The following is a 25,092-nucleotide window of genomic DNA, read 5'->3' on the forward strand; positions in this document are numbered from 1 at the left end:
CGCCCGGGGCTCTCCCGCACCCCTCGCACCCGAAAGGCCGATAAGGGCCGGGGACACCCCACCAAGGCCCCGCAGCGGAGCGGGCCGGGGGGAGGCACCGCCGCGGCCGCCCGGGGTTTAAATGCCCCGCGGGGGCGGGCCGGCACCGCCCGCCCCGCCCCGCCCCCCCCCCCCCCCGCCCCGCTCAGCTGACAGCGGGGCCGCCCGCCGGAGCCGCCGCCGCCGCCGCCGCCGCCGCCCGGTCTCCGGTGCTCGGTGCTCGCTCGCCGTGAGCCGCCGTTCGCTGCTCGGTGCCCGCCCGCCGCGGCCTGCGCGCCCCCGCCGGGGATGGGGAGCGGCGGCGCGCTGTGACCGGCCCGCGGGCGCGCCCCCGTCGCCGCCGCGCAGAGCCGCGCTGCCGCAGGGAGCCGCCGCCACCGGGAGCCGCCGCCGCCGGCGGGATGAGCGGGAGCGGCGCCCCCGGGCCCGGCGCGGCGCCCTGCCGCTTCGCCCACTACTTCGTGCTGTGCGGCATCGACGCGGAGAGCGGGCTGGAGCCCGACGAGCTGGCAGGTGAGCGGCCCCGCCGGGGCCCGGCGCGGCGCGGAGGCCTCGCCCGCACCCCCACGGCTGCGGCGCGCCGCGGCCCGGCGGGCTTTTGGGATCCGCTGCTTCAAAATGTCTGCTCCCCCCCCCTCCACCTCCGGCCCTTCCCCCTGGAGGCGGGGGTCGCCGAGCCGGCACAAACCGCAGGGAGGGAAGGATAAAGCACCCCCCGAGGGGCAGCTCCCGCCCGGCGGCGGGGGGCGCTTGGCTGCCGGCCGCCGGGATGCGCCCTGCCCCGCAGGCCGGGCTCCGCCGGGCCGCCGCTGGCCCCGGGCCCGAGGGCTGCAGGGGGAGCGGCAGCCCTCGCCCGCCCCGGCCCGGCGGGGGGGAGCCGGGGCCGGCGGGGTGCGAGTGCCGGGAGGAGGTACGGAGGGTCACGGGGTCGAAGGGAGCCGAACGGCCGAGCCTTCTGTCGGGGCAGGTGCATTTTCTTCCCTGTTTGCACTGGAGAGCTGGGGGGGGGAGGGATCTGGGAAGAACTGCATAAATTAATGGAATCGCATCTTTAATTATGCTGCTTTATTCACATCTTATGTCTCTTCAGAAAGAGTCTTCCTGCATCCTTCCTTCCCCTCCACCCCCAAAATGCTACAGAATCAAAGAAAAAAATTGTTACCGTAATTTGGAAAATTAGTTCGAATTTTCTCTAAAATATTTTTTTTTTGGAGGGTTCGTGACTGGATTTGAGCTGATTATCTTGGGAAACGGCAGTTTTCCTTCCTAAGTGTCACTTGCGTTTAAATAAAAGGAACTGTGTAAGCCCGTTTTCACACATAAAATTAGATCGACTGTAAGCTTAATAATGGGGCTTAATTGCATGGAAGCGAAGCATTTCCTCACTGAGTTACGAGTTTGAAAGCGCTTGGGCGCGTAGGCTTGACCGTTCCTCTGTGCTCGCGCTGCGCAGGAGCTGTGTGTGACCGAGGCTGAAGGCAGCTGCAGCTGCCACGATGGGCACCTCAGCCCGGTGACAGGATCCTGGCGAGGTCCCCGCTGCTATTGCGTCACGAAGTACCTCGCCTTCGGGTTGTGTAAGAGACGGACTTGATGATCTACATCACTGATCCACGCACCCTGGTTGAAGTTCATATTTTTGTCACCTGTAACAGGGGTGGATACACCTGATGTTCCAAGGAGCTTTATCTTAACGCGGGGTACCTACGTCTTTTCCCTTCGCAGCAAGCACGCGCTGGAGGTAGCCCTAGGGTCTCCAAGTTGAAGCATTAGCCAAATGTGCTTTAATCTGTGTTTGTTTTTTCACACGTACCCGTGACTGCAACTGTATGTTTTCAGTTTTGCTGCTTCAGTAGAAGACTCCTGGCTCATGAGCCATCTCCCAGCTGATGGCGTACGGGGCTTGATTTGCATAATATCACCTATTGGGGTTTCAGCTACTTAAACTTTGAGTCATCTCTAACTCTTCTATCTGAAAAGGAACTATTTTTAAAGCAGTGTTGGCTGGCAGGCTGTGCCTTCCCTGATGAGTATCCAGACTTTCAAACTTGTCTTTTGCTGATTTCTGCTCCGTCTCCTGCTGAGATGTGCAGGATGTGCAGGCGTGTTCTTGGGGAGCGCCATGCAAGGGCAGGCTGAGTGCGGTGGGTTCATGCAGGGTAGTGGCTCAGCTACGGGGCTCAACTTCTATGGTCATTCAGTAGGTTTAGCTGAGCTGTTCTTCCAGCAATACTAATCAGATTTCAAAGCTAAAGAAAGTCTCTCACTATGAAACGTTTTTCAGTAGAAGACATTTTGGCACATCTAGGATATGCCCATTTATAAAATATAATGCAGCCATGAATAATTTCAGAGAGAAATCACCACAAGTAGTTGTTTTTAAAACAAGTAGGGCTTCTTTTTTATTTTCTCCTTGCCCCCCCCCAATAGGAAATAACAAGTCGAAATGTCTTTGCAACTGGTTTGAACTAGGCAAGGTCCAGCAGTATGGTTTGAGCATATAAAAATTGTTGGTAATGCCAATTCAGGAGGCGTTCTTAAGACCTAGGAGGGTTGGGATATGATAGAGGAAGAAGTGGAGTAACAAAAATATGATGGGGCTTAATATTGCCACTGAGCAATGTTATATTTTTAGGGACTCGTGACAAGAGCTTTCTGCTATCAGCTGGGAGTTCAGCAGTTGGAAATGTTAGGGAGGAACAGGGAGTGCTGTAAGCCACAAATATAATGCAGCCATGGAAAAATTAACTCTGGTTATAGACATAGCTGAGAAAACATTTCTGCTAAAGCTTGAGGAGTATTAGTGCCACTGTAGGCAGGCAGTGGTGAGATCCCATCTAGAAATATGTGTTACAGGTTTCAAAAACTGAGCTACTGGGATTAAATTCATTACCAGAATAGGTGGGGAGAAAGATGCTTGAGGGAACAGAAAGTCTGCTGTATCACAGGAAACCCACAAATGAAGGCTATTTCTTTCTAAAAAAGCTCTTACAATGTTTTGTAGAAAGAAACGATCCTGTTCTTTCAGGATTGAATTATGCAGCTGTGATAGCTTTCCATCTTACTATCCTTGCGCTTAAAGAGGTTGTTGAGGTGAGTCATGGCATCAGTGAAAAGTTGCTGGGACTTAAGCCACCACACAGGTCATCCCCAGTTTAGCAAAAAAGTAATTAAGAACCTGCTTATCTCCAAACTTGTGACTCCCTTAGCAGCTAGTACTGGCAAAAGCACCTTCCTCAAGTGAGGTCTGACTGAACAGAGCTGCGCTAGGGCTGCGCAGGGGAGGACGAGAGGAGCTCTGCTGCCCCGGAGGCACCAGGGCTTCTCCTCTGAGCCAAGCAGAAGTTACAAAATCCTTGAGGCATCTTCAGCTTCCAGATAGACTCACTGGTGATCAGCAGAGGCACAGAGACCTCAGCGAGGCACGTGGCATGCTAGGGAGCTGCTGGTGAGTCAGCTCTGGCGTCATCTGGAGCTCCCCAGCCTGCACCCTACCTTTGCTGGCAACAGCCTGGGACCGTTCCCTCTGTGAAAGCTTTCCTTGCCTGATGATTTAAGCCCAAAATCTCTTACTGCACAAAGCCTCTGTGGTAAAAAACCAAACCAAAACAAAAACCACAAAAAAAAATCCCCTACAAAAAAACCTAAACAAACAAACAAAAACAATGAACAAAACCCAATACACCAAAAACCCCATTGTCTAATGCATCAGGCATGAAGTGAAATGTTTCAGTGATGCTCTTGGAGGCAGGGCAAAGACCTACCTTTTTAACCCTTACTGTAGGGTTGGTAGGTCTGTTCACAAAATTAAATAAAATCAAGGTTTTAAAATTGTATAGAGTCTTGACATGCTTTTAGGGAAGAGTGATTTGCTTTATAGTTCGTGTTGGTTTGGATGCTCAGTACTCAAAATTTATTTGGTAGATGAGAATTTTCCACCATGTAAATGTTTCATTTTGTGCCCCCCCCCCCCCCCCCCTTTTTTTTTTTTCCTTCTTTTGCATGTATGGCATTTTCTGGTACAGATTGTCCTTTTTTTTTTTTTTTTTTAAATAGGAAATTGCTCCACACCTGGCTTTTCAAAAGGTCTCATTTTGGTTTTTTAAGTGAAACAATTTTGAAAAGTAAAAAGCTGATTACCTGTTGTTCCAATTGGTAGCATATCCAGGCACACAGCAAAGAAGTGTGTGGTTTATAATGCTGTCCAAACACTGGTTGCACTATCACAAAGCTGTCAGTAAAGGATGGAAGGAAAAAAAAAAATCTTTCTAGGGACTTGATGGAGGAAAGGAAACTAAGGATTTCTTGGCCCTTCATAGGTGGAGAGGTCAGAAAAGAAAAGCAGTGTATTTGATGTGAAATATCTTGAAAAGCATGAAAATTTCAGTATTGGTTTCTGTGCCCTGTTGAACTCCAGTAAAATAGGATGAAGGGAGCTTTTCTCTCATGCTCGGGGCTGATGGAAAATACATTTCAGTTCACTTTCATCTTCATGCCTACTTCTTTTGGGTAAAGCCATTTTGAGACTATCAGCCTTGGAATTGCATGTGCTTAAATGAACTCGTTATAGTAACTATTTAACATTACCTTAAACAAAAAGACCTAATTGTTCATTAAATTGTTTCTATTACATATTTTGTCATACTGTATCAACTTTATAAGTGTGTGTGCAAGGCATGAGAGTTTTCTGACTGTAGCGGCTTTTGTGTTTTGCTTTGACAGCATATTAAATTTTGTAGTATCTTGTTCCAGAGTGTCACAAACTACAGTTTAAAAAATCCAGAATGCATATGGCTCAGTTAAAAAGAAAATGAAATCTCTTTTATTGGGAAAGTAATTATTTGCTCTGGAGGAAAGTAGAGAGAGAATTGCGGACGGGTGTGTTGTTCCCAAGTGGAAGGACTGGTCTGTGCTCCACTGAGGATGCTGCTGCCGGAGCGGTTTGGAGGGAGAGGGGATGCGATAAGCCAGCACGGGAGCTGTGGCCTGAAGGACCATGTTGGATGATGCCTTCTGCAGCTCAGAAGTTTGGGCTAGTTTGGGCTACTGCGTAAAGATTCACTATCTTATTGTCCTGGTTCAAAGTATACTTTAAAGCTGTAGAGAGCTTCATTACTCTACTTTTAAAATTGAATTTTAATTTTTTTTTTTATTTCTTCATGACCAGCAAAGCTGAGAGTGCTTGTCGGAAACATTTAGCATCTTGGGGAAAATAAACACTGCTTCTACCTCATGTTGCTTCCCTATAAATATCTAGATATTGGTAACTGATTTCCCCCATCAATAAAATGTTACCTCAGTTCATAATGTTGAAAACCAAACAGGGTGTGTTGCAGTCTGGCTAACTCTGCTTCTTATCTAGTAGGCTGTTATTTTTAGAAAGCTAAAAGACTTTTTAGTCCTTGTGTGTGCTTGGCACCTGCGCGCTCGTGCCTTGCAGCATCTCCCCGCAGCCAGCGCGGTTCTCCATCATGCTTCCTTCTTGCCAAGTCACCCTGCAGTGCCAGAAAACCTGGTGTCATTACTACAGCGATGCAACTTCCCGTGTACATGGCTTTTCTGAAAATAAGTAATTGGGTTTTTTCCTAGTTTAGTGGAAATAGACTGAGAAATTTCCCTTGACCAGGGAATATCTAAACAGTTGCAGTTCCTGTTCATGACTTACTCAGTTGCCACAAATGAAAAGCTGGCTACAGGAGTTCTGCTTTTCATTTTTAAGTACAGTCCAGAGTTGTGCAAAGCATTTTCTGAGGGATTGTTCCAGTTAAGTAACCTGGATGTGGATGAGAGTGGTATGGGTAGAGAAGATGGCTTATGCTGTACTACCTAACAAAACTTAACTTGTTCCTCAGAAGCAATTGGAGTGGATTGTTTAAGATTTCTGATTGTTACAGGGCTTGTGAGAGGGACAGGATGTTACAGGGATGTGAGAGGGGCAGGAGAAATGCCCCTCTTAAGAAATGATGCTCAAATGCAGCACTAAAACTTCTGACTTCACGGCTGGAATAAGCAAGTCTCGTGGATGAGGGGTTGGATGGAAGAGCTGCCTTATTGAAGTAACTGTTGTTTTTTGTAATTTGTCAGAATAAACAAGGAAACACTGGGTATACATTTAGAAAACCTGTTTGATAAAAATCTAAGCTCGGTTAATATTTTGTTCATATGAAAACAAATCATTTGATCTTAGTCTGCATAAGTGAAGTGCAGCATTTCTAGTTAAAGTGGGTATGGAGGTAATCCCTGCTTCCGTGCAATCTCAACTCAATGCTGAAATAGAAATAATGTTTCTGCTCTCTTTTATGTCTTTAAAGGTGGTGGCATGGATAGTTGCTGTAATCGTTTATTCTTAAATATTGTGGGTTGGTTTTTTTTTTTTGCTACTGGGGAAAAACAAATTCCATTGTAACACCACACAGATTTTTTTTCAATAGATTTCTGAATTACACATTAAAGACTTAGCTCCTGTAGGAGGATTTCTGCAGCCAAAAGAAACAGTGCTTTTTATAAAGAATTGTCAATATTATTGACAAGTATCATCTCCCGTTACAATAACCTTCAAAAAGGAGTAACCCTCTTGCTTACATGGATAACAAACCAGTTGTGGAATTGCTAATGGATGTGGCTTATTATTATGCTTTACTAATAGCGCTTTCATTCTCTATCTTTATGTATGCCAGAAAGACATTGGATTTAAATGCTCCCCCAACGCTGGTGTGACTATTCTGTTAAACGTTTGCCTTCATCTAAGTTTCTTGTACAGTATTCCTTTGAAAATAAGGTATTGATTGGGTTGGAAAAACATCATTATTCCTATCAATAGCACTGATTCACTAATGCTAAACCAAAGAGAATTTCTTGTACTTTTTTTTGCCAGATAAGCTGCTGTTTTAATTCCCACTTAGAAAGACTAAACCCTCTTGCACTCTCAGAGGCTGTTTCGCTGCCAGTGGCTGTTGCAGTAGCACAGAAGGAGGCGGTGTGACTGTGTACGTGAGGGTTTTTTTAGTGAAAATCCTAGTAACTGGTCTGTTAATGTTGCAGTAGGTAGCCTTTTTCCTTCACATAGTATAAACTGCAGTATAATCTAAGTGCTGGCAGGCAGAGTGGCTGAGCTGCTGTCCTTTATAAGAATGACCTAAATCCAACCCTAATCTTGTTCCTGCACGTTGGGCTTGAAGTCACTGCTGGCCCCATCCTGATGGCTTAGTGGTGCAGAGGCCAGGGAGAGCCCAGGACCTGCCCAGGAGCGCAGCCGCCTGCCTTGGGGGCTGGTGGAGCCCAGGACCTGCCTTGGGTGAAAGGCAAATGTGCAAATGTCCTGCAGAACATGGCAATGCCAGATCAGGCCTCGTGCTGGGTGTTGGTAGGGAGTGTGAGGAGAGATGGTGCTTTTGAGCCTGCATTGAGGGTGGAGGTCCCTCTTGCCAGCAGAGAGGCTCCTGTGTCAATGTCCATGTCTGTGGCGGTCCTCGTGGCGCCGAAGGATGGCGGCATCTGGGGGAACGCGATACCCGTCCTTCTGAAAACAGGAGAACAGAAACTGTAAATATGTCAGAATTGCTCAAGGCAGTCTGCGACTGTAGTATTGATTTCTCTGCTCAGCTGTTTGCCTGTGAAGCCTTTCTGTCCTCGCCAGAGCGATTTACCAGTGCTGCAGGAGCTGTGCCAGCACCCTGACACTGTGCCCACGGCACTCCTACGCCAGTATGGAGCTTGCCGTAGGAATACCTCCAAAACGGGCTGCTTCAGGAGAGAGAGGTTGAGATGCACGCAAGCCAGTAGGACAAGGGTGTCAGGGCTCTGTTGCCTGCCTTCTTTCACCTGCTTGTCACGGACTAATCAAGTTGTCCTTAATGCCAGCTCCCTGAAACATGCTGGCAAACGTACAACCCACAAAGCCCCTGCGTAGGCTGACACTGGATATGTGGCTGGCACGCTGCTCCCTGCTGCAGTTGCTGATATGCTGCAATGAGGGTTGGAGTCAATGAGAAATGTGAATGAAGCAGGGAAAAAAACAGGATGTGCACTTTGATCCAGTTAATGCTGTGGTGCTTGGCTGGTGCTACTTGAGATCATGTAGGACCACTTACATATGTGGGAAGAAGACTACATGTAGCTTGTTCAGCCATATCTTGTGCATATGGAGAGGAACTGCATCAGTCAAAATATAGGAACATTCACGTAATTTGGGGGTGCAAATAACCTTCAAGGCGTGGGGTTTTGCTTCATCCTCCTTCCTCCACCTACCAACCCAATCCATGAAAAATAACATCAAAACTTCCAAACAGATGCTTAAAGGGTGAAATGGAAAGAGTGTAGAGTAGTCTTGAAGGACTTTGCTAGATCTTGAAGGACTTTGCTAGATCTCAGTGACATGCTTTGAGTGATAGTATGAAAATTAACTCTTAGTAGACTATAATATGGCAGGGTGGGAAGGTGTCTTGTTCTGGGGGATCTACAAAGAAAACATTTGAAGGTTGCTCTCCAGTGAGAGAAAAATTTCATACAAAACTGTCAGCAGTTCTTGTTTCGTGTTCAGAGGTAATTTTTAAACATGTCACTTTTGGACAGTGAGCATGAACTTGGTTTTGCTTTACAGTCATTTAATTAATCAAATTGCAATAATAATTCCGGAACCTAGTAGCAATGTGTTTTTAAAAAACAAGTTTTATATCAAGTGGAGTCAAATCATGCTTTGAAGCTGTGTGAGCGGTAGGTTGAACAGCATGAAAGCTAGAAGAATCTTCTCTCCACCCCCTTCTTGGTATTCTCTTGTCATGTTAAAGACGAACGTGTGGAAGGGTAAGGGGGCTTAATCTGAAACACCATTCTGTGTAAACAATGACAGGATTAAAAATAAAAAGCAAAGCTCAACTGTTGTGGGTGTGTAGTGGCTGCTGCTTTTCATGGATGACTGAAATTATTTGTATAAATTTGCATTTTCCCCTTAGCTTCTATATAAACCTATGCTCATTTCCATGCATAGCTATTTTCACGTACAAACTGATTGACAAGTGGTGGCATGCGATGTAATGCAATGTTACCTGTGTTAGCAGTAACTATAGTTACAAGGAAAAAGCAAGTGTCAGCACGGATGCTACTTACATGAGGCTGCCCAGGTAAAGGAGGTACTTTGAGTCTCTTGTGACTGAAAGACAAGAGGGCTGAGCTCTTTGTAATGAAATGGTGAAACCAAATGACCACGTAACTGGTAATTTCTCAATGAGATATTGATTAAATGGGCCAAGCAGTCTGTTTGGGACTGACTGACATTTGGGATGTAGCTGGAGCCTGCTGGGAGAGGAGGATGCTGCCACAGTCCAAACAGGTATTGCTTACACTTTAGGGGTCTGAGTTCTGGAGCCCAGGTTCTCACTGGCCTGGAGACTGTCTGGAGGGTCCAAATCCCTGATATAGGAGCGTACCTCTCCTGCTTTTTTTTTTTTCAAGTGGCTGCTGAGATGGATCCAGTCAGATGGTGTAAATACCTTCTGGTGGGCCCTCTGGGTTCCCATGAGATGTTCTGGGAAAAAGGAAAGAGATTTATTTTTTAAATTCAAACTATGAAGTTATGAGCAAAGAATGCAATATATGATTGAGTAAATATTTGGCTTTTCATTGTTGAGGGAGGGGAGGATTAGTTAGTTATTCACACAATGCTATTTTTCCATCAGTATTCCCACTTGGTATTCTTGTTTGCTTTATGCTGTGCAATACTCTGACATGAATTTAAAATTAAGAACAATTTTGTGCTTAAAAACAAAACAGCCGCTCTGTTAATGTAGATGTTCCCTCAGCTGTGATGCTGGCTGGGGTGGGAGAGATGAAGGACTGTTGCAGTTTCTAGGATGGGACATTTTGTAATGTAGATGTTGTTTATTCTTCCAGTATAACAATTTGCAAGTACACAGCACCAAGTATTTGAGGCAGGATTCTCACATTTTATTTAAAAAAACAAACAAACAAACCCAAGCAAACTGAACAAAACATCAAAAACACCAAACCCCTAAAATTTTGTGTAATCATATGAAGATGAAATGGCAGGTCATGACTCACAATGCTTAAAAACTGCCAGGTGCCTTGTAAATGACTGGTGGTGGATGTAGGCGCTGTCACAGAGCTTTGAAGGGTGTATTATGCTGTATGTTTTGCCTTGTAAACACTTCAAGAACATCAAGACCAGGAGGAATGGTACTACCGTGTCCCTAATGCACCCCTTCTGAGTTGTCAACCTTTGTCTTTAATGACTATTGTTATGAATCTATTAAGGGAGAATATTTATCTCTGGAAATCAGGATAGCAGCTATTCAGCACAGATGAAGTAGGCGTTTAGCCTTTTCCCAAGATGATGCTATTCAAGATAGGTTTGTCTGATTAGCATTTGCAAATACATTGATTCTTTCTGGCTTTAGGAGTGTGATGGCAGATGTTGTTTGACTCTCCTAATTCAAGCAGGGATGTGTAGTCTAGTGTTTCTATCTCAAACTGAGGAATGACTAAGAACTAAAGAATTCCAGTGTAAGGAATGCTATTAAGTAATAATTTTTTCCTGTATAAATGTGAACATCTGCATAGGGTGAGGCAGCTGTAGATGTGGTCTGCCGTTGTACTTAGCAAAATGGGAATGGTGATGGGATATGTTAACTTTCACAATAGCAGTTCTAGTTAATAACTTACTATAATTTCTAAGCCTGTGTCTTCGCTTGCTTTCTTCTTGGAGCTGCCTGGATGGGTGGTGAGTTGGGAGAGGAAAGAGGGAGCTCTGTTGAAATTTGCTCAGTCTAACACAGTTAAAAAAAAACCCAAAAAAACAAAAACCCCAACAACCACCCCCCACCCCCCAGCTTAATGTGGGCTGAACTTCCCATGAAAACTCTGCCTTAATGAGCTCAGACCCCTCAGCCCTGCTTTGTCCCGGTCAGCAGGTGAGAAAGAGCTGAGGTCCCCAGTGCGGGTGCCCTGGCTGTGACCCAGGGGCTCAGGGCCCCGATTAGTTCAGCTCTTGTGCTTTTGGTGGGAATAAGAATGAGAAAACATCTTGTCTTGGGGCCTGGATGTATTCATGCTCCTCGCCTGCAGGTCTGTGCTATGTCTGGAAGAGTCATTTGTCCAGGAGCCCGTCTTAGGCACAGATTGAGGTCTGTCCTAAAGCTGAGATTGAGTTGCTCAGAGCAATTATCACAGTGGAGCGCCAAGATATATCATATTTGATAGTGGTGAAGATCTGAAAACTATTTGCAATTAAAATCTGTCTTTGGTTTCAGATACTGGTTAGTATTTTGTCAGCACTTTGACAATGACTTCTGTCCCAGCATTGCTCGTGCTGCACTGAATAGCTCAAAAGGGAAGTTGACGCCGAGCAGGAGACCATCTGTGTTGTTAATAGTGTAGTATTATCACACTCAACGCTCAGGCTTGTGTGATCCGTAAGGTGATCACACTAGACCTGTTTCCTTTTCTCAAAAAACCAAACCCCCCAAACAGTCTGTATCCTTATCTAACAACTTCTGAGCCCATAGGTCAATTTGATTTTGTCAGAAATGAAATTGAAAAGGTATAGGGTTTTTTTTTGCTGAAGTCCCTGCACCTAGAGCAGAGATCCTAATTAATTTGCCAATAATACAAAGGCTGTGGGAAAAGCAACAGCGCTTTCTAAAGCAAGAGAGGCCCCTCCAGGTGGGTATCCTGCAGGCTAATTGGGAGCCACATAGCTGAGATATGTAGGAGCAGAGCATGCATTGCCTCCTTGCCTTCTGCCCATCTGGTGGGTCAGGGAATGGAGGGTATCTCGTGGTACTGAGGGGGAAGGAGGGAAGATCAGAGCTAACAGGCTTGTGTGAGCAAAAGGAACTGCTGATGAGAGGGCTGTGATTTCTGTCCTGGCGTCCGGGTGCGTAACTCCTAGCGCTCTTCACCCAGTCCTGGGAAATCATGCAGCTGTGTTACTGTCATCTTCCTTAGTCTTTCCTTCTCAGTCTCAAGTGAAGAGGTTTGTTAGGAGCTGTAGCAGAATTCCTCCCCTACAATGTGATAACAGGTGGTGGGAGCAAAGCTATGTTTGGCAATAAATAGCAATGCAAGGATGGTTGTTTGCTGCTCCAAGTCCTTCCTCAAGCTCAGTGAAAGGGATGTAGGAGCTTGGCTGTGTTGGTCCGCTTGCATGCAAGAGATGTGTCTGTGGAAAAGCACCTTTTTTGTTGTTTTGGGGCTTTTTTTCCTCCCCCAAATACACTGAATGGGAGATACAGCAGCAGAATGTGCTGGGGAAGGGAGTTCTCCACCTTTTCCCTTCTTCATCTTCCCCTTCCCTTTTAAAAACATTTAAAAACAGATAAGCTCTTCCTCATGTTTTATTGTTTTAAGAAGCTATTCTGACCTTTCTGATGATACTGTTAAGAACCAAGAACTGTATTCTGATGTATTAAAGTGCTAATGATGCATAAAGAGTCATAAAACTGCATTAAGTGCATTAAATTTTGAGTAACTCCAGTAAAAAGCACTGCAAGGGATGGCTAATCACTCTGCCTTTGAGTTGTCTTGGAAGTAAATGGCAATATTCAGCTCAATCTGTCCACTGAAACAGCCTAGAAGGGGATGGTATTGCGTTGAAGTGCAGTGGAAGGTTGGCAATCCACGCCTGATTAATCTGCTCATACCAAAGTGGCGTCGCTCCGTGCTTCCAGCAAGTTTGTAATAGATGAATGCATTAATGAGCCCCTGGATAACCAAGACTACTCTCGGGGGCCAGGGGGGAAACCAGAAAGGATAAATGTTGCTGACTCAGTCTCTCTTTCTCATGCTACCTCTACATATTTTTTTTCAAGCAGTTCTTAAGTGATCCCATGTTGAAGTGAGCATTTAAAAATGCTTCTCTGTGTCACTAATGCTAGCAGAGCTGTTTTGTGTGGGTTTGAGTGGCTGGGTTATTTAAGCCTTTTTGCTTTGTTTCCCTGAACTTGCTCTGCCTGAAAAGTATTGTGATCTTCAGATGTGAAAGACTGACTCTTGGTTAGTTGCTGCTAGACTATGCTGAGTCTTAGTACGTTAGAGGGAGGTTGAAGCCAAACTTCCCTCGGGGCCAGCCAAGTGGTCCGCTGAGCCATCTTCTTTTGAGTGGATTCAATTAACTGGTTGGTAAAAGTGTGTCGAGGTCTCTGAGGGCTGACGATAATTTGCGGTCCAGAAAGTTTGGAAATTATTCTAGCCTGAAGAGAAACTGTTTCAGGAGTCTACCTAGCTTTTGCAGGGTTGATTGTAGTTTATTTTCACTTTCTGATTATGTTTAATAAAAAAGGGATTGTTGCCTAAATTTAGCAAACTCTTGCATTCAGGACTTAAATTTCTGTTTTCATTTCTTACAGTGACTTACTGGTAATTGTCTTGCTAATGCATTTTAATTCTACTCCCTAAAAATGTATTATCTGGTTTATTTTGTAGGAGGTCATTGGTTTCACAATATTGTATAAAACTGAAACTAAGTCCTTCTGTCTGCAGCTGCAGTGTTAAATAGAGCATCATTGTCATGTGGTAAGCATGGCTGTCAAAACACTTTGGGCAAAGTGGGTAACATGAACAGTTCTTCTATGTTAAATATTTATAGAAGAAAATGCAAACTCAGAAGGCTGCCAGCAGACAGACGTACTGCTTAAATACATTGTTGTGTTGGTTGGGCATCAATCTTCACACAGCAGCTTTAAGAAGACAGCAAGCTGTTTCTGCTTGTGCACAGGCCCAATTGTGTACCTTTTCTGCACAGAAATATATATGAAAATGAACTAGAAGTTTAAAACTTAAGAAGAAAAACAATAGCTCTACGCAAGTGATTTGCCAGCTAGCTGCCCCCGAAATGTTCTGTTCTCTTTGCCCACTGGTCTTCTGGTACAACGGTCATAGCAGAAGCTCAGCACAAGCTCTCTCTTGCATCACTAGCCTCAAGGGCCGGCATGTCTTTATTTCAGGTCCTCTGGTGCAAACAGGTGGTGAACTGCAAGCAGCGAGATACTGAGAAGAAAGGCATGTAATTAAATCTGGCACTGTAGTATAATAAATCTCTGTTGTATTCTTTAGCTTTCTAGACGCCTTTTGAGCAATGCACAATGTCTGTGATTAATGACTATTATATTGTCTTAAATAATAAGCTTGAGCCTTCAGATAGGTGACATAATTTAGCTGTAATGAGCGTCAGATTCATGTGTTTGATCTCAAAGCTTTGAATTTCAGCGTCGTCGTTGCCATGTCCTTGTGAGATTTTTTAATGCCAAGGAAGATCAGTAAAGGGGGATGGGGGGCAATTTCTATGAGAGTGTGAAGAATCCAACTAATCTGTTGCTCTGAGGATGTTGACTTTTTTGTTATAACTCATTTCTAAATATGCAAGATGAAAGCAGTTGGATCGTTCATACACTGGACCCACTGTTATTGAGAGACACTTCCTCTTTGACAGAATTATTCCTTGCTGTGAGGTGTCTGTTGACAGTACCAGTGATGGGTGTTTCCTTTTGTGTGTCAAGATGCACCAAATACCCATTGCGGGGGGGAAAAGGCTTCTCAATCCTTTCCACACCATTGCCCTGTCTGTCACCTCCTCAGCAGGCTTCTCTGTTGTTTCCTCCTTTGACTGAAGGCAGCAGCTCTTTGATATGAGCTCCTATTTCTTCACATTTCTCTTTTCATTGCCTGGGTTCAGCTGACACAGGAGAGAAAGCATTGTATTCTCTTCCCTGCAGCTACCTGTGAAGAGCTTTCTCCGCCTCTGTGCTGTGTATCTGCACAGTGCTTCAGCAGAGCTGGGAAGGGAGGGCTGACAAACTACAAAGCATATCAGACCTAATTATTCAGCTAGCATAAGGGCCTTTCTATCCTGCTCAGGATATTTGCTCTTGACTGTGTGGGTAGTTTGACTGACATAGTGTGCTGACTTCAAAGCCATTGCACAGCACTGCGTAAATGCTTCAAACCCAAATCCATCTTCTTTTGGGCAGCCTGGCCCAAATGGGCTGCCCTAACGGCAGGGTTTGGCAGGGCTCATAAGTGAAGGGTCAGTGCAGACTCCCCCTTGTCATTATTTTTGTGGGTATGGGGGGGGAAAGGGGATTTAAAATCCCTCACCGTTTCCTATTAAGTCTGACTCATTTTGTCTGCTTTAGCGTTGTGGTAGAAAGACACATAATGGATTTGTTAGGGTCAGTGCTTCATAATGTGACGGTTGACTTTGATGGGCAATAGGGCCTAGTTTGCCACTCCAGACAAAGGATTTGTAGGTCTTGCAGGCTGCCATCTGTTTCAAAAAAGCAAGTTTTTGTGGAGAAGGGATGCAGCATGCATGCTGAAAAAGTTGAGTTTTTTCTTGAGAACTGCTGAGTCTTTGTATTTGAGCTTTTAATTCCAAAACTAAGCACAGTTTATTAATAGCAGGACTTCCCTTTTGCCCTCCCTCAGTCAAGCTGGACATCCAAATCTCATTAGTGATGGGTTGATGTCTTCTAAAATACTTCTATTTTAGAATACACGTACTCATCCCACAAGTGTGTTCTATTCTTTTCTCCAGCACCCAACCAAGCTCTCTGAATGCAGCCAGACATTTTATTTCAGGTTGTTTGCATTTATTCTGATGCATAAGCATATAAGGCCCAGGTTGGAGAAGAAATAATGTTCAGCTTTCATTTGATTTTTCACTTGTGCTGAAGTTTTCTCTTGTGCTTTCTTAAAAACAACAGAGAAAAACATTGATCATACTCTGCCCCTATAATCCAGACTGGAAAGACTGGAAAGGTCTGCTTTCCTGCAGTGATTCCACTCTTAAATAAAATGGCCAGCCAACCTGTAGGGCTTAGACATGCTGATAAGTACAATCTATATATGTACCATGTGTTAACCTGACCATTAATGGATTGCTTCTATGTATAACTACTGGAAGTAGCACAGAGCTGCACAGTCCAGATCTGGAGGGCAGGAAAACATCCTGCTGCAGGACGTAGCAAAAATAATGAGTAAAGCCTTGGCAGTTTTCTTCTTTCCAGCTGGAGATGAACAGGGCTGCCAGCACTGATAAAGAGGTCCTGGCTCACAATCCTGTCCTGCCCATTTAATTAGCTGGTTGCTCTCCTGATGCGACTGGGGGAGTGGGAGGGAATTGATCCAGTCCTACCTAACACTTTTAAGGTGCATTTTTCTTTTCTATTATGGGGAGTGACTGGTGTGGCTGCTGAGCTGTGCAGGTACACATGTGCACCACTGAATATGGGGCTGAAAGTGCAATCTCCCCCTCATTGCGGCAATTGGGTTAATATGCTGCTAATGAATGTCACATTAAGACTGTGGTGGCAGCCAAAAGAAACCGGCACCTTCCACTTGCCCCCAAATACAGCAGCCCATGGCTGTGCCAGAAGGGCCTGCCGCCATAGCCATCCTGGGTGCCTCAGCACCCTCCTGCGAACCAGTGTTTGCCACCAACACTTTTTTCTTTGTTTCTGCCAATTGCCAGCTGACAGCAGAAAGCTGGCAAGCCATGTGGGGACTCGTGCTCTCGTTGCCGTAGTACTATATTTCTGGCCGTTCCTGGAATTAACCTTTTCTCCAAACTTGCTCCCAGCCCTGGCGAGCGGTGTGGTGCTGGGGGCTGGTGCGAGAGAGGGGACTGCTGGCTTGCCTGCCCTGCCCTGTCCTGTCCGCTGCTGGGCAGATGGAAACACAGCCATCAGCTGGTGAGCAGCACAGCCAGCTCTGATTCCCTGCCCTGGCTGTCCTCGCAGCTCTGCACCTGAGCCGCCAGTTCTTGAGCAAGGAGGGCTTTTCTGTGCAGGCAGCTGTGAAGAGAGGAAGATTTTTTTTTTGAGGAAATGAAATTAATAAAATTACTTTCTTTGATGTGGTGGCCTGGTTCTGTACCAAATTTTCTGCTGCAAGAGGTGATTGCCTGCTCCTTCGCTAGATTTTCCTCCGAAGTCTGTTAATGGCTCCTGCAGAGCGGCCCCTGACTGCCTGTGGAAACCACGCCAGTGGTGTGGCTTTGCCAGGGTCAATTCTTCCTCCTCTTCCCAGTCTCTGTGTTTATTTCTCAAGGGTGGGACTCTTCAGGCTTCATCTTGAGAAGTGAATACAACATCTATATTCCTTGGAGATCCCATCTCAAATGTGTCAGGAATATTTTTGTCAGAGGTGGTTCTGTAGCTGATGTGGAGCGCTTGTGCTGAGGGAAGGCCGCTTGCAACAGAAGTCCCTGTCTCACTTCTTAGGAGCTGAGGTCTTCAAGGTCCAGAGGATGACACAACAAGCCTGGGAAACTCTCCAGATAAAGACCTGAGGCCTTGGAGAAGTGGCATTTGTGGTCAATGGGGTTGACTTAAATGAGAGTGTACCCAGCTTTTCCATAAAGACCAGAGCTGATACGTAGTAGGCAGTCTGATCACAGGCTGCTTCTACTAGCACAAGTTCCAAGGTGTTCTATCTGGCTATTTTGTGGAGTTTAAATATTTTGCCAAGGAATGGCTTGTCAGGTCCTCCCATGTAACCTAGCCATCTTAGGATAGCTGATGCTGGTGATTTTCTTTGGAGACATGATGGTTCAGCCATCAAATATATGCCTCAGGAGTGAGACCATCCAGCTTGCTCTAACTCCTTTCAAACAGCAGAAAAATCTAAGGTCTCCTTTTGGGTGCAACAGTGCCCTGAGGTTGAGTCCTAACACCTACATGGGACCTTTGGAAATACGCTTGAGGAAGCCCAACATTTTCATGCAGTTAACTTTAAATTGCCAAAGCTGAGAATCTCTTGGCTGTCTTCCACTAAAATACAGGGTGATACAACAAGCTTCACAGAAGTGTCTTCATTAGCTTAAAAGGAGCAGATTAAAAGTGAAAGTTTAAGAAAAATATTCATAATGGGATGCAGTAGTCAATGATGATGCATCAAGTACTTGCGCACTTGTACATCAAGTGGTTGTGTTATCACTATAAAATGAGCGGTGAATTTAAGAAGACTACACACTCTTTAAGGTCCATTTGTGGTCTCCAGGCTTTTGGCAACATGTGTATATACTGCTCCTTGGGAGATGTTGAACTTGCTGGAGCTGTACCTGTACGATCCTCTGTATCTTCTCTTTTTGGGTGGTCTTTGCATCTTCTACACCTTAAAAAAATAAATTAAGTAGTTTACCCCCACCCTCTTTTTTTTTGAAGAGTGAGGACGAAAATGGTGGAAACATAATTTGTAGAAACAGCAATTGATTGAGCTGGTTTAGCCAAAGAAGCTTTGGCTCTATCAGAGAACTTTTCTGCTGTGCTTAATTGGATTTGCCAAGCTGGAACAAGCCCTGGCATAGCAGTTTCAACCCCTGCCTTTGCTAGTCAGCAGCATGCAAAGCTGCAGAGAGGTGATGAAAATGCTGAGCAAATGCTGTGTGAACGGGAGAGTCAGCACTGAAATGCCTTCTTGACCTGGTCGTGATGGTGGGTCATTTACTACTTCTGAGGCAGTTTGGGACATTTGGGCCCGTGTCCAACGTACAAAAATGAATCGCTTGCTGCAGGCAGCATGGGTTGTCACTGCAGGGATTTTCTTCCTTGCGGAGGTCTGTGTGTGCGCTCAGCACGGTCCGGGCGGGTGCCTGCACAAGCTGTGCTCTGGAGAGTACGTCTGACCTGATCAAACCCTTGTGGAGAAGGAAAACAGAGATTACTTAAGAGCTGCAATAGGATGCCAAGAGTTTTCACATCCCATTACGTAAGAGCATTATTTGTGCCTGGAAGAATAAGGGTATAGTAGAGGTGTCTAAATCCTAAATTTTAATTCTGATGTGGCATTGACTGTAGCTCCCAAGGAGCTTTGTGTTCTATCTTTCCTGAAGTCTATTGGTAAAAATTTGTTATTTGTACAGGGCAATGAAAGCATTGGCTGTGAAAGCTGTGGTTATTTACACATACATATGGACGGTTCTGAACCAGTTTAGTGATGAGTGGTTTCAGCCTGCCTAGTGGGATGGCAGGGGACTAACACCCTACCAAACTAGTTGTTACTTTAATTGGGAAGGAGAGGAGCGGTGTGCAAATGAATGCCTTCCATGTGAGTTCATTTGGAGCTGTGGATGTAGGGGCTGCTGTTTTTGTTTGATAAACTTGATAAACCTCATCTGCTGTAACAGTGATTTCAATTGGAGGAAGATAAATTGAGGTGGAGAAGGAAATTGGAGGGGGCAGGCGCAAGCCTGAGCAGGAAGGTTGTTTTAATAACCTTGTAAAATGCACATTGCTTTGGTTCAGGATGAATGCCAACTCTTCAAAGGTTTTAAGGTAAAGACAGAGACCTCAAGTTGTTTAGGTATATTTGAATATATTTGAGATGCCTCTGAGAAGCAAGCCACATTTCAACCAACAGAGCAAGACAGAAGACCTTGTAACTTCCTTGTGAAAACAGGCAGGCTTTCTGCTGGGTTTGTGTTCTCAGCCCTAGAATGAGAGCTTTCTGTTTGTGCTATCCAAAATACTGATTAGTAAGATGTGCTGGCAAAAAGAAGGAATTTAATGCAGTCGGGGAAGAGTGATGTAGTTTATCTGTGGGCATGGGTGTGCCCTCTGTGGGTGTGTGAGATTCCTGCCCTGGATTAAGGGAGATAGTGTGTGTTTCTTTTGGACCCAGAGGAAATGACTTTAAGTGCAATGAATGGGGGTGGGGTTGAGGGGGTGAGTGAACAATGGGAGACAATGGACACAAGCCTATTTCGAATTTAAGGTTATCTTTTAGGCTTGTTGCACTGCTTTAAAATAGCCTGGATACAAAGCTTGAGGTTAAAAAGCACACTAAAACTTGAACACAGGCTGCTGTTTAGAAAAGCGAACTTGCAGAAGTTTGTAGAGGAGATGTCTGTAGAATAAGAAATAGGCAAAACCAATAAGACACCTGATAGTTTTTCCAGGTTATAAGGGAAAAAAGATTATCAAACAGAAGAGTGATGAGTTGGTGATGCTGAAAGTCAAATAGTTTTACAACACTGTCAAAAATCCTTAAAGCAAAAATGCACAATGCCTAGGAGGGTGAGGGTGGTGGTATCTGTTCTTTCTCCAGATGTGGGGAAGTGTGTGTGTGTATACACATGCAGATCAAGTTCACCTCTTCCATCACAGTTGAAGGGACCCTAAATAACCCAGGTGTTAGAAAAAGAGTTTCTGCAGGCTCACAACTCTCTGTGACCCTTTTCCCTGCACTAGATGAGAATTCAGCGGAGTTCTCTAATAGTCCTAAATGAAAGACAATGACCTCGATGGCCAACAGGTACAGCTTCAAGAGGAATCATGGAAACTTGATGGCTTCTTGTGTATGTGTTTTCTGTACCACATCTGAGAATTAAATAACTATAATAATCTTCTGCAGGGGCTGTCCAGTCAGTGATCTGAGCAAAGAAGCCTATTTCATTTGGTGCCGGGGCCCTTGCAGATGAAGAATATGCAATGGCTTTTTTTTATGGTACATGACAACTTAAACTAATGCTTGTTCAAGAGCCTCGTTATTCCACAAGTCCTATCATTATACCAGGACTGGTCTTCTAAATCTCTTCAAACTTTTCACTTATATTAACAGTAGAAATTTTGAGACCTCATTCCCTCACTCCATCCCTCAGTTCACTAACAGAAAGTTGTAGACACAGGAAACAAGAGATCAATCTTTTGTTTTTTTGGGGTGGGTTTTTTTGTGTATGTGTGTGTTCATGATAAGTCAAGACAATGTCCTTAGCTTCCTTAGGACTCTGAATATAAAATCCATATTTCAAAATCTATGAGGTAAGAAGTAAAAAGACATAAGTGGGAGTACTTTTGGTAAATGTTTCTAAAAGGATTTGCTGAGATAGGTGATGTTACAGGGATTACCCTATATATATAGTAGTACACTACGTATGTTGTACAGATTTTCGTACTACAAGATGAACTAATGTTAAACCTCTGACAGACCAAATCACAGTATTTCTTAAATGGGTACAGCATTTACATTTTTCTTGCAATATGGCTCTGATGCAGAGTCATTTACCACAAGCTTATCCAGAAGGCTTGGTTTGTGCTGTGAAAGCACAAGCTCGTTACATCCATGTTCACCAAAATATTCAGTGGTCTTAGAAGCAACTAATGGCTGACAGCTGTCTTTTTTTTTTCTTTCCTTTTGAAGCTAGCAGGCGGTGTGTCATCAGCCAAGGTGGTGCTTTTCAGGGCTGCATTGTTTTTGTCCCTGCAGTGCAGGTACCACATAATTCTGCAAGGTGATGGGTGGCTCTGAAATAGGCTGCAAAAGTTGTCCTGCTATTGGAGCAGTGAATGAGGACTGAGTTAGCTGTTCTGGTGTGGTGGTGATGATTACCGCAGCACTGGCAAAGCAGTGACTGGAGGAAGAGGAGAGTTGCAACTGTTTATGGCAAATTTGAGGGAGATGCGTAACTTGCTTGGGACTGGCCTGTCTGGTGACACTTAACCGCACAAAAAGACTTTGCTGAACTATCATGCTAAAAATATCATTGGTGGGAGCATGGAACAGATATTGAGAGTTTTCAAAGAATGAAGTCCATTCACTGATATCTGAAATTCTTTCCTTCAAAAACAATTTTCAAAACAAGTTTTCTTATTCTTCAATCTTTGACTCTTGGAGTATTAACAAAAGGGAGAGGGTTATCTGAGGGTCTGTAAGCTTTTTTTTTTTTTGCAAGAGGGAGTGTGGTGGAAGAAGCCTCTGAGGACTTGCTCTGACAGAAGTAGATACCCTTCAAGAGTCCTCTGCTCTGCAAGCTTTGTCTTTCTCCACAGTACTTAACCCGTCTAGTAGTAAAAAGGTTTTAAAACTCTCCTTGCCTTCTGTCTTACCTAGCTACATCTCCAAAGAAAAGTAGTTTGCTTTTTGGAATGTACCAATTTGATATAAAATGACTAATTGTAGTTGTTGCCATATGTTGTATTACTGGGTTAAATTTAGTTGGAAGGCTGAACTAAAAACTAGGTTGCCTCATTCAGGCAATCCCATGTGTTGATTAAGTAGCTTGAGCTGCAAATGCTGTTCCATGCTGTGTATCAATGTCTGCCTAGATCGCCAAAGGGTCAACCTAATGCCAGAGAGGATTCAGAGTGTTTCCTGTTACCCAATAATGGTGGATAACTCATATATGGCAATTCCTGTCCTGGTCAGATGTGCTGTCCATCTTGTCTAATAGCTGATATATGCTGTTGCTATGGTGTATGATTCATCAACAATGTTATAAAAGAACTTTCCTAAGAGGGCACATCTTCTTGGTTACCATTTGGAAAGGTTGATTCACATGGAGAAATAGTAGGGAGCTTGTGTGTGTGCACATGCCATCCTTCTGCTGAGCCCATTGTGCCATGATGGGTGGACGTGGGCAATGGCCAGCCAGCTTTTCATCCTTTGCAGATGTCAAAGGGAGTTTCTGTTCTGCTGCTTCCTATGTACCGAGTTGATCTCTCCATGAGCATCCCCGGCCTGTGAAATAATTCAGGTGATGCCTGTATAACTTCGTTGAGTTTGCTTGATGGATGGTATTTATCCCCATCACTGTATTACATTTCTATTGCAACTTTTAACCTTGCGTTGGAAAGTGGTTTAGTCAGTAGTGGTGGGGGTAGTCATAGCTTGTTGAGACATGATGATATTTTTGGAAGTGAGAGAGGAGGATGTAGCAATTTGGATTGCTTCCTTGAGGCTGCCAGATTGACTTTCTGAAGACTGTACTAGCGCAGGCAGAACTGGCATTTTTGAAGAATATGCTTACTGCTCTTTTATTTGATATCAAGAAACTCTTCCAGCTCAGGAAGGTGCTGCGCCCCTCCGGTATGCCAAGAAGCTACAGCAGCAGTGCATGCATTGCCCCTGGAAGGGAGGCGGAGCACCCTTCAATTTTGGAAACCTGTCTCAAATGGTACGGGAGCCTGTCAGGGTATGGGTTACTCATGTTCAACAAGCAATGGTCCTTCAAACAGAGGCATGAATATGAAGAAATAAAATGTGAATCAGATTGAAGTTCAATGTAATCACTGCGTTAATCAAACCTGCCCTGCTATTTAGCACAAAACCAGTTGAAGCAAAGTAATGGACTCAGCAGTATGCATTTGCAAATTATTCCATCAATACTTCACTCTTTGATGTATTCATTTTATCCAGTTCATTTTTTATGTAGCTATTATTTCTCACCAGACAGTCTCAGCCCTCCATAGGAGGCAACTTGCTATGGCAAGACTCAGTTTATCAGCGTGTTTTCTCACTGCAGGTCTGCCAATGAAGTATACAGGTAGTTGTTTGTAGGCCTCAAGTTTGGACTTGCCTATGGAAAATTCCTGGGAGACCCCCAGAATCCTTCTAGGAAGAGCAAAAGACAGCTTCTAGGTTCCATTTTAATTTGTGTTTTTATGTTGTGGTTGGCTGAGGGTTCAGCAGATCTGCACCTCCGAGCACCTGAGAAGCAGTGGCACAAGCTGACAGAAGAGGTCTGGGGGTCGTTCCCTCCAGAATCCTGCACTCAGGCTGCATGCCCATCCCTGACATTCCCTTCTCCCCCCTCCTTTCTAGGCAGTATCCCTGAGATGTCCCTCAAGAGTAGTGATACTAAAACCTTGTCTTCTGATGAGAATTGATGCACAGCATCTTGCTAAAACTCTCCTCACAAAGGGGATGTTAAGTACTTTGGCTATTTAAGGAAAGCTTAAGGTCTGACTGTTTATTGTGGTTGCCTATGACAAATCTCTCCTGAAAGAAAAGAGGGGGGTGGTGGGGAAAAACATCTTTGAAAACTGTGTGAACACCTGGCATGGGTAGGACTGGATGCTGTGTGACTTCTGAGTAAATGCTCCTGGACTATTCATCATTGGTGAGATTAAATATCTTTACGGTATAAAACATAACTTGAAGTATCTTTTCAATGTCATCCTGTAGTTCATATTCCAAGGTCCTACCACAGCTTCAGTTTACAAGGACAAACCTTTCAGTTGTATTGCAAGGCCAGTAGCAGCTGTGTGGAGGAGTGTGTTTCCCTAGGGCAGAACACAGGTCACTGCTTTGCTGCATCTTGGAGAGCTGCAGTACCTGGCTGAATAAAAAGCTTTTGCAGGTTGCATAAACTATTTGGTATGGCATGGCACAAGGTAGTGCAGCACATTGTGAAATGTTAATGTAGAACTTAAAATCTTGCTTTAGAAACTTGTTAAAGTTTAATTATAACAAGCATGGTTTAGACACCTCATTAAAATGTTAGAACTTGATGTTCAGTGTGTGAGTTCAAGCAGGAGAAGATTATGCTGAAATATGCATGCAAACAGGATTTTCCCTGCCCTTCTCCTTCAGAATAGTAGGGAGGAAGCATCACAAGTAAAGTATGACATTAGCAGTGCCAGTTACAGGAATCTGCATGGATTTAAATCAGTAGGTTTGTATCCATACAACAGCTTGCCCCAGGAAGTAAAAAACAATTGTTCATCACCTTCTCCTTAACGGGGCCCATAAATCTCTCTGACTCAATGAAAGCTGCAGAGCACAAGAGGAACTTTGATTCTGTAATGCAGTTACAAGATTCGGCATAAGATTGAGGAAGTCCCTGTCCACCCTCCTGGGATTTGTCCCTGTATTTTATCCAGCTGAGGATCAAGTCAGGTATTTCACTTGGCAACATTGAGCTTATCCTAGTCAGGTGAGTGGTGCCACCAGGGAACTGTGGAGTCACAGGCACCTTACGGGTCTCGTCTGTGGTCACTTTACAAGCCAGGCATGATGTTTTTCCATTACTAAAGTGTTGTCAATGGCATGGCACCATTTTAAGTCGTGCATAATCCTTAATGTAGGCTCTGAGGGACTGTATGTAGTGATTGACTAGCAGTGCTTTGGAGCAACCAACTTGCAGCTAGGTGGTCTGTGTTTCTGATATGGAGAACTTGGGCAATGTTGCATACATCTCTAAGAGGGCCTTTTGTTCTTGGTTGCAGCAGTTATGGTTCAGTGGTTCTGTAAAACTGGTAGTTCTCTTCATTTTATGCTTTATTTAAAAATAATGAATACATTAAAATAAAACAAGTATCCCTA

General features: G+C 44.6%; 1 protein-coding gene across 2 annotated transcripts in view; it reads left to right on the top strand.

Annotated features, from left to right (window-relative positions):
- The first annotated feature begins 209 nt into the window (after positions 1–209).
- DENND5B (DENN domain containing 5B) overlaps positions 210–25,092 on the top strand; it is a 115,622-nt gene continuing 90,739 nt past the window's right edge. For both annotated transcript variants that reach the window (XM_064457924.1, XM_064457933.1), the window contains exon 1: positions 210–552. In XM_064457924.1, coding sequence (XP_064313994.1) covers positions 441–552 — 112 coding nt within the window. In that variant the 5' untranslated portion in view covers positions 210–440. The remainder of the gene's footprint in view (positions 553–25,092) is intronic.

The sequence above is a fragment of the Phalacrocorax carbo genome, chromosome 1 (genome assembly GCF_963921805.1).
Source record: "Phalacrocorax carbo chromosome 1, bPhaCar2.1, whole genome shotgun sequence".
Lineage (NCBI taxonomy): Eukaryota > Metazoa > Chordata > Aves > Suliformes > Phalacrocoracidae > Phalacrocorax > Phalacrocorax carbo.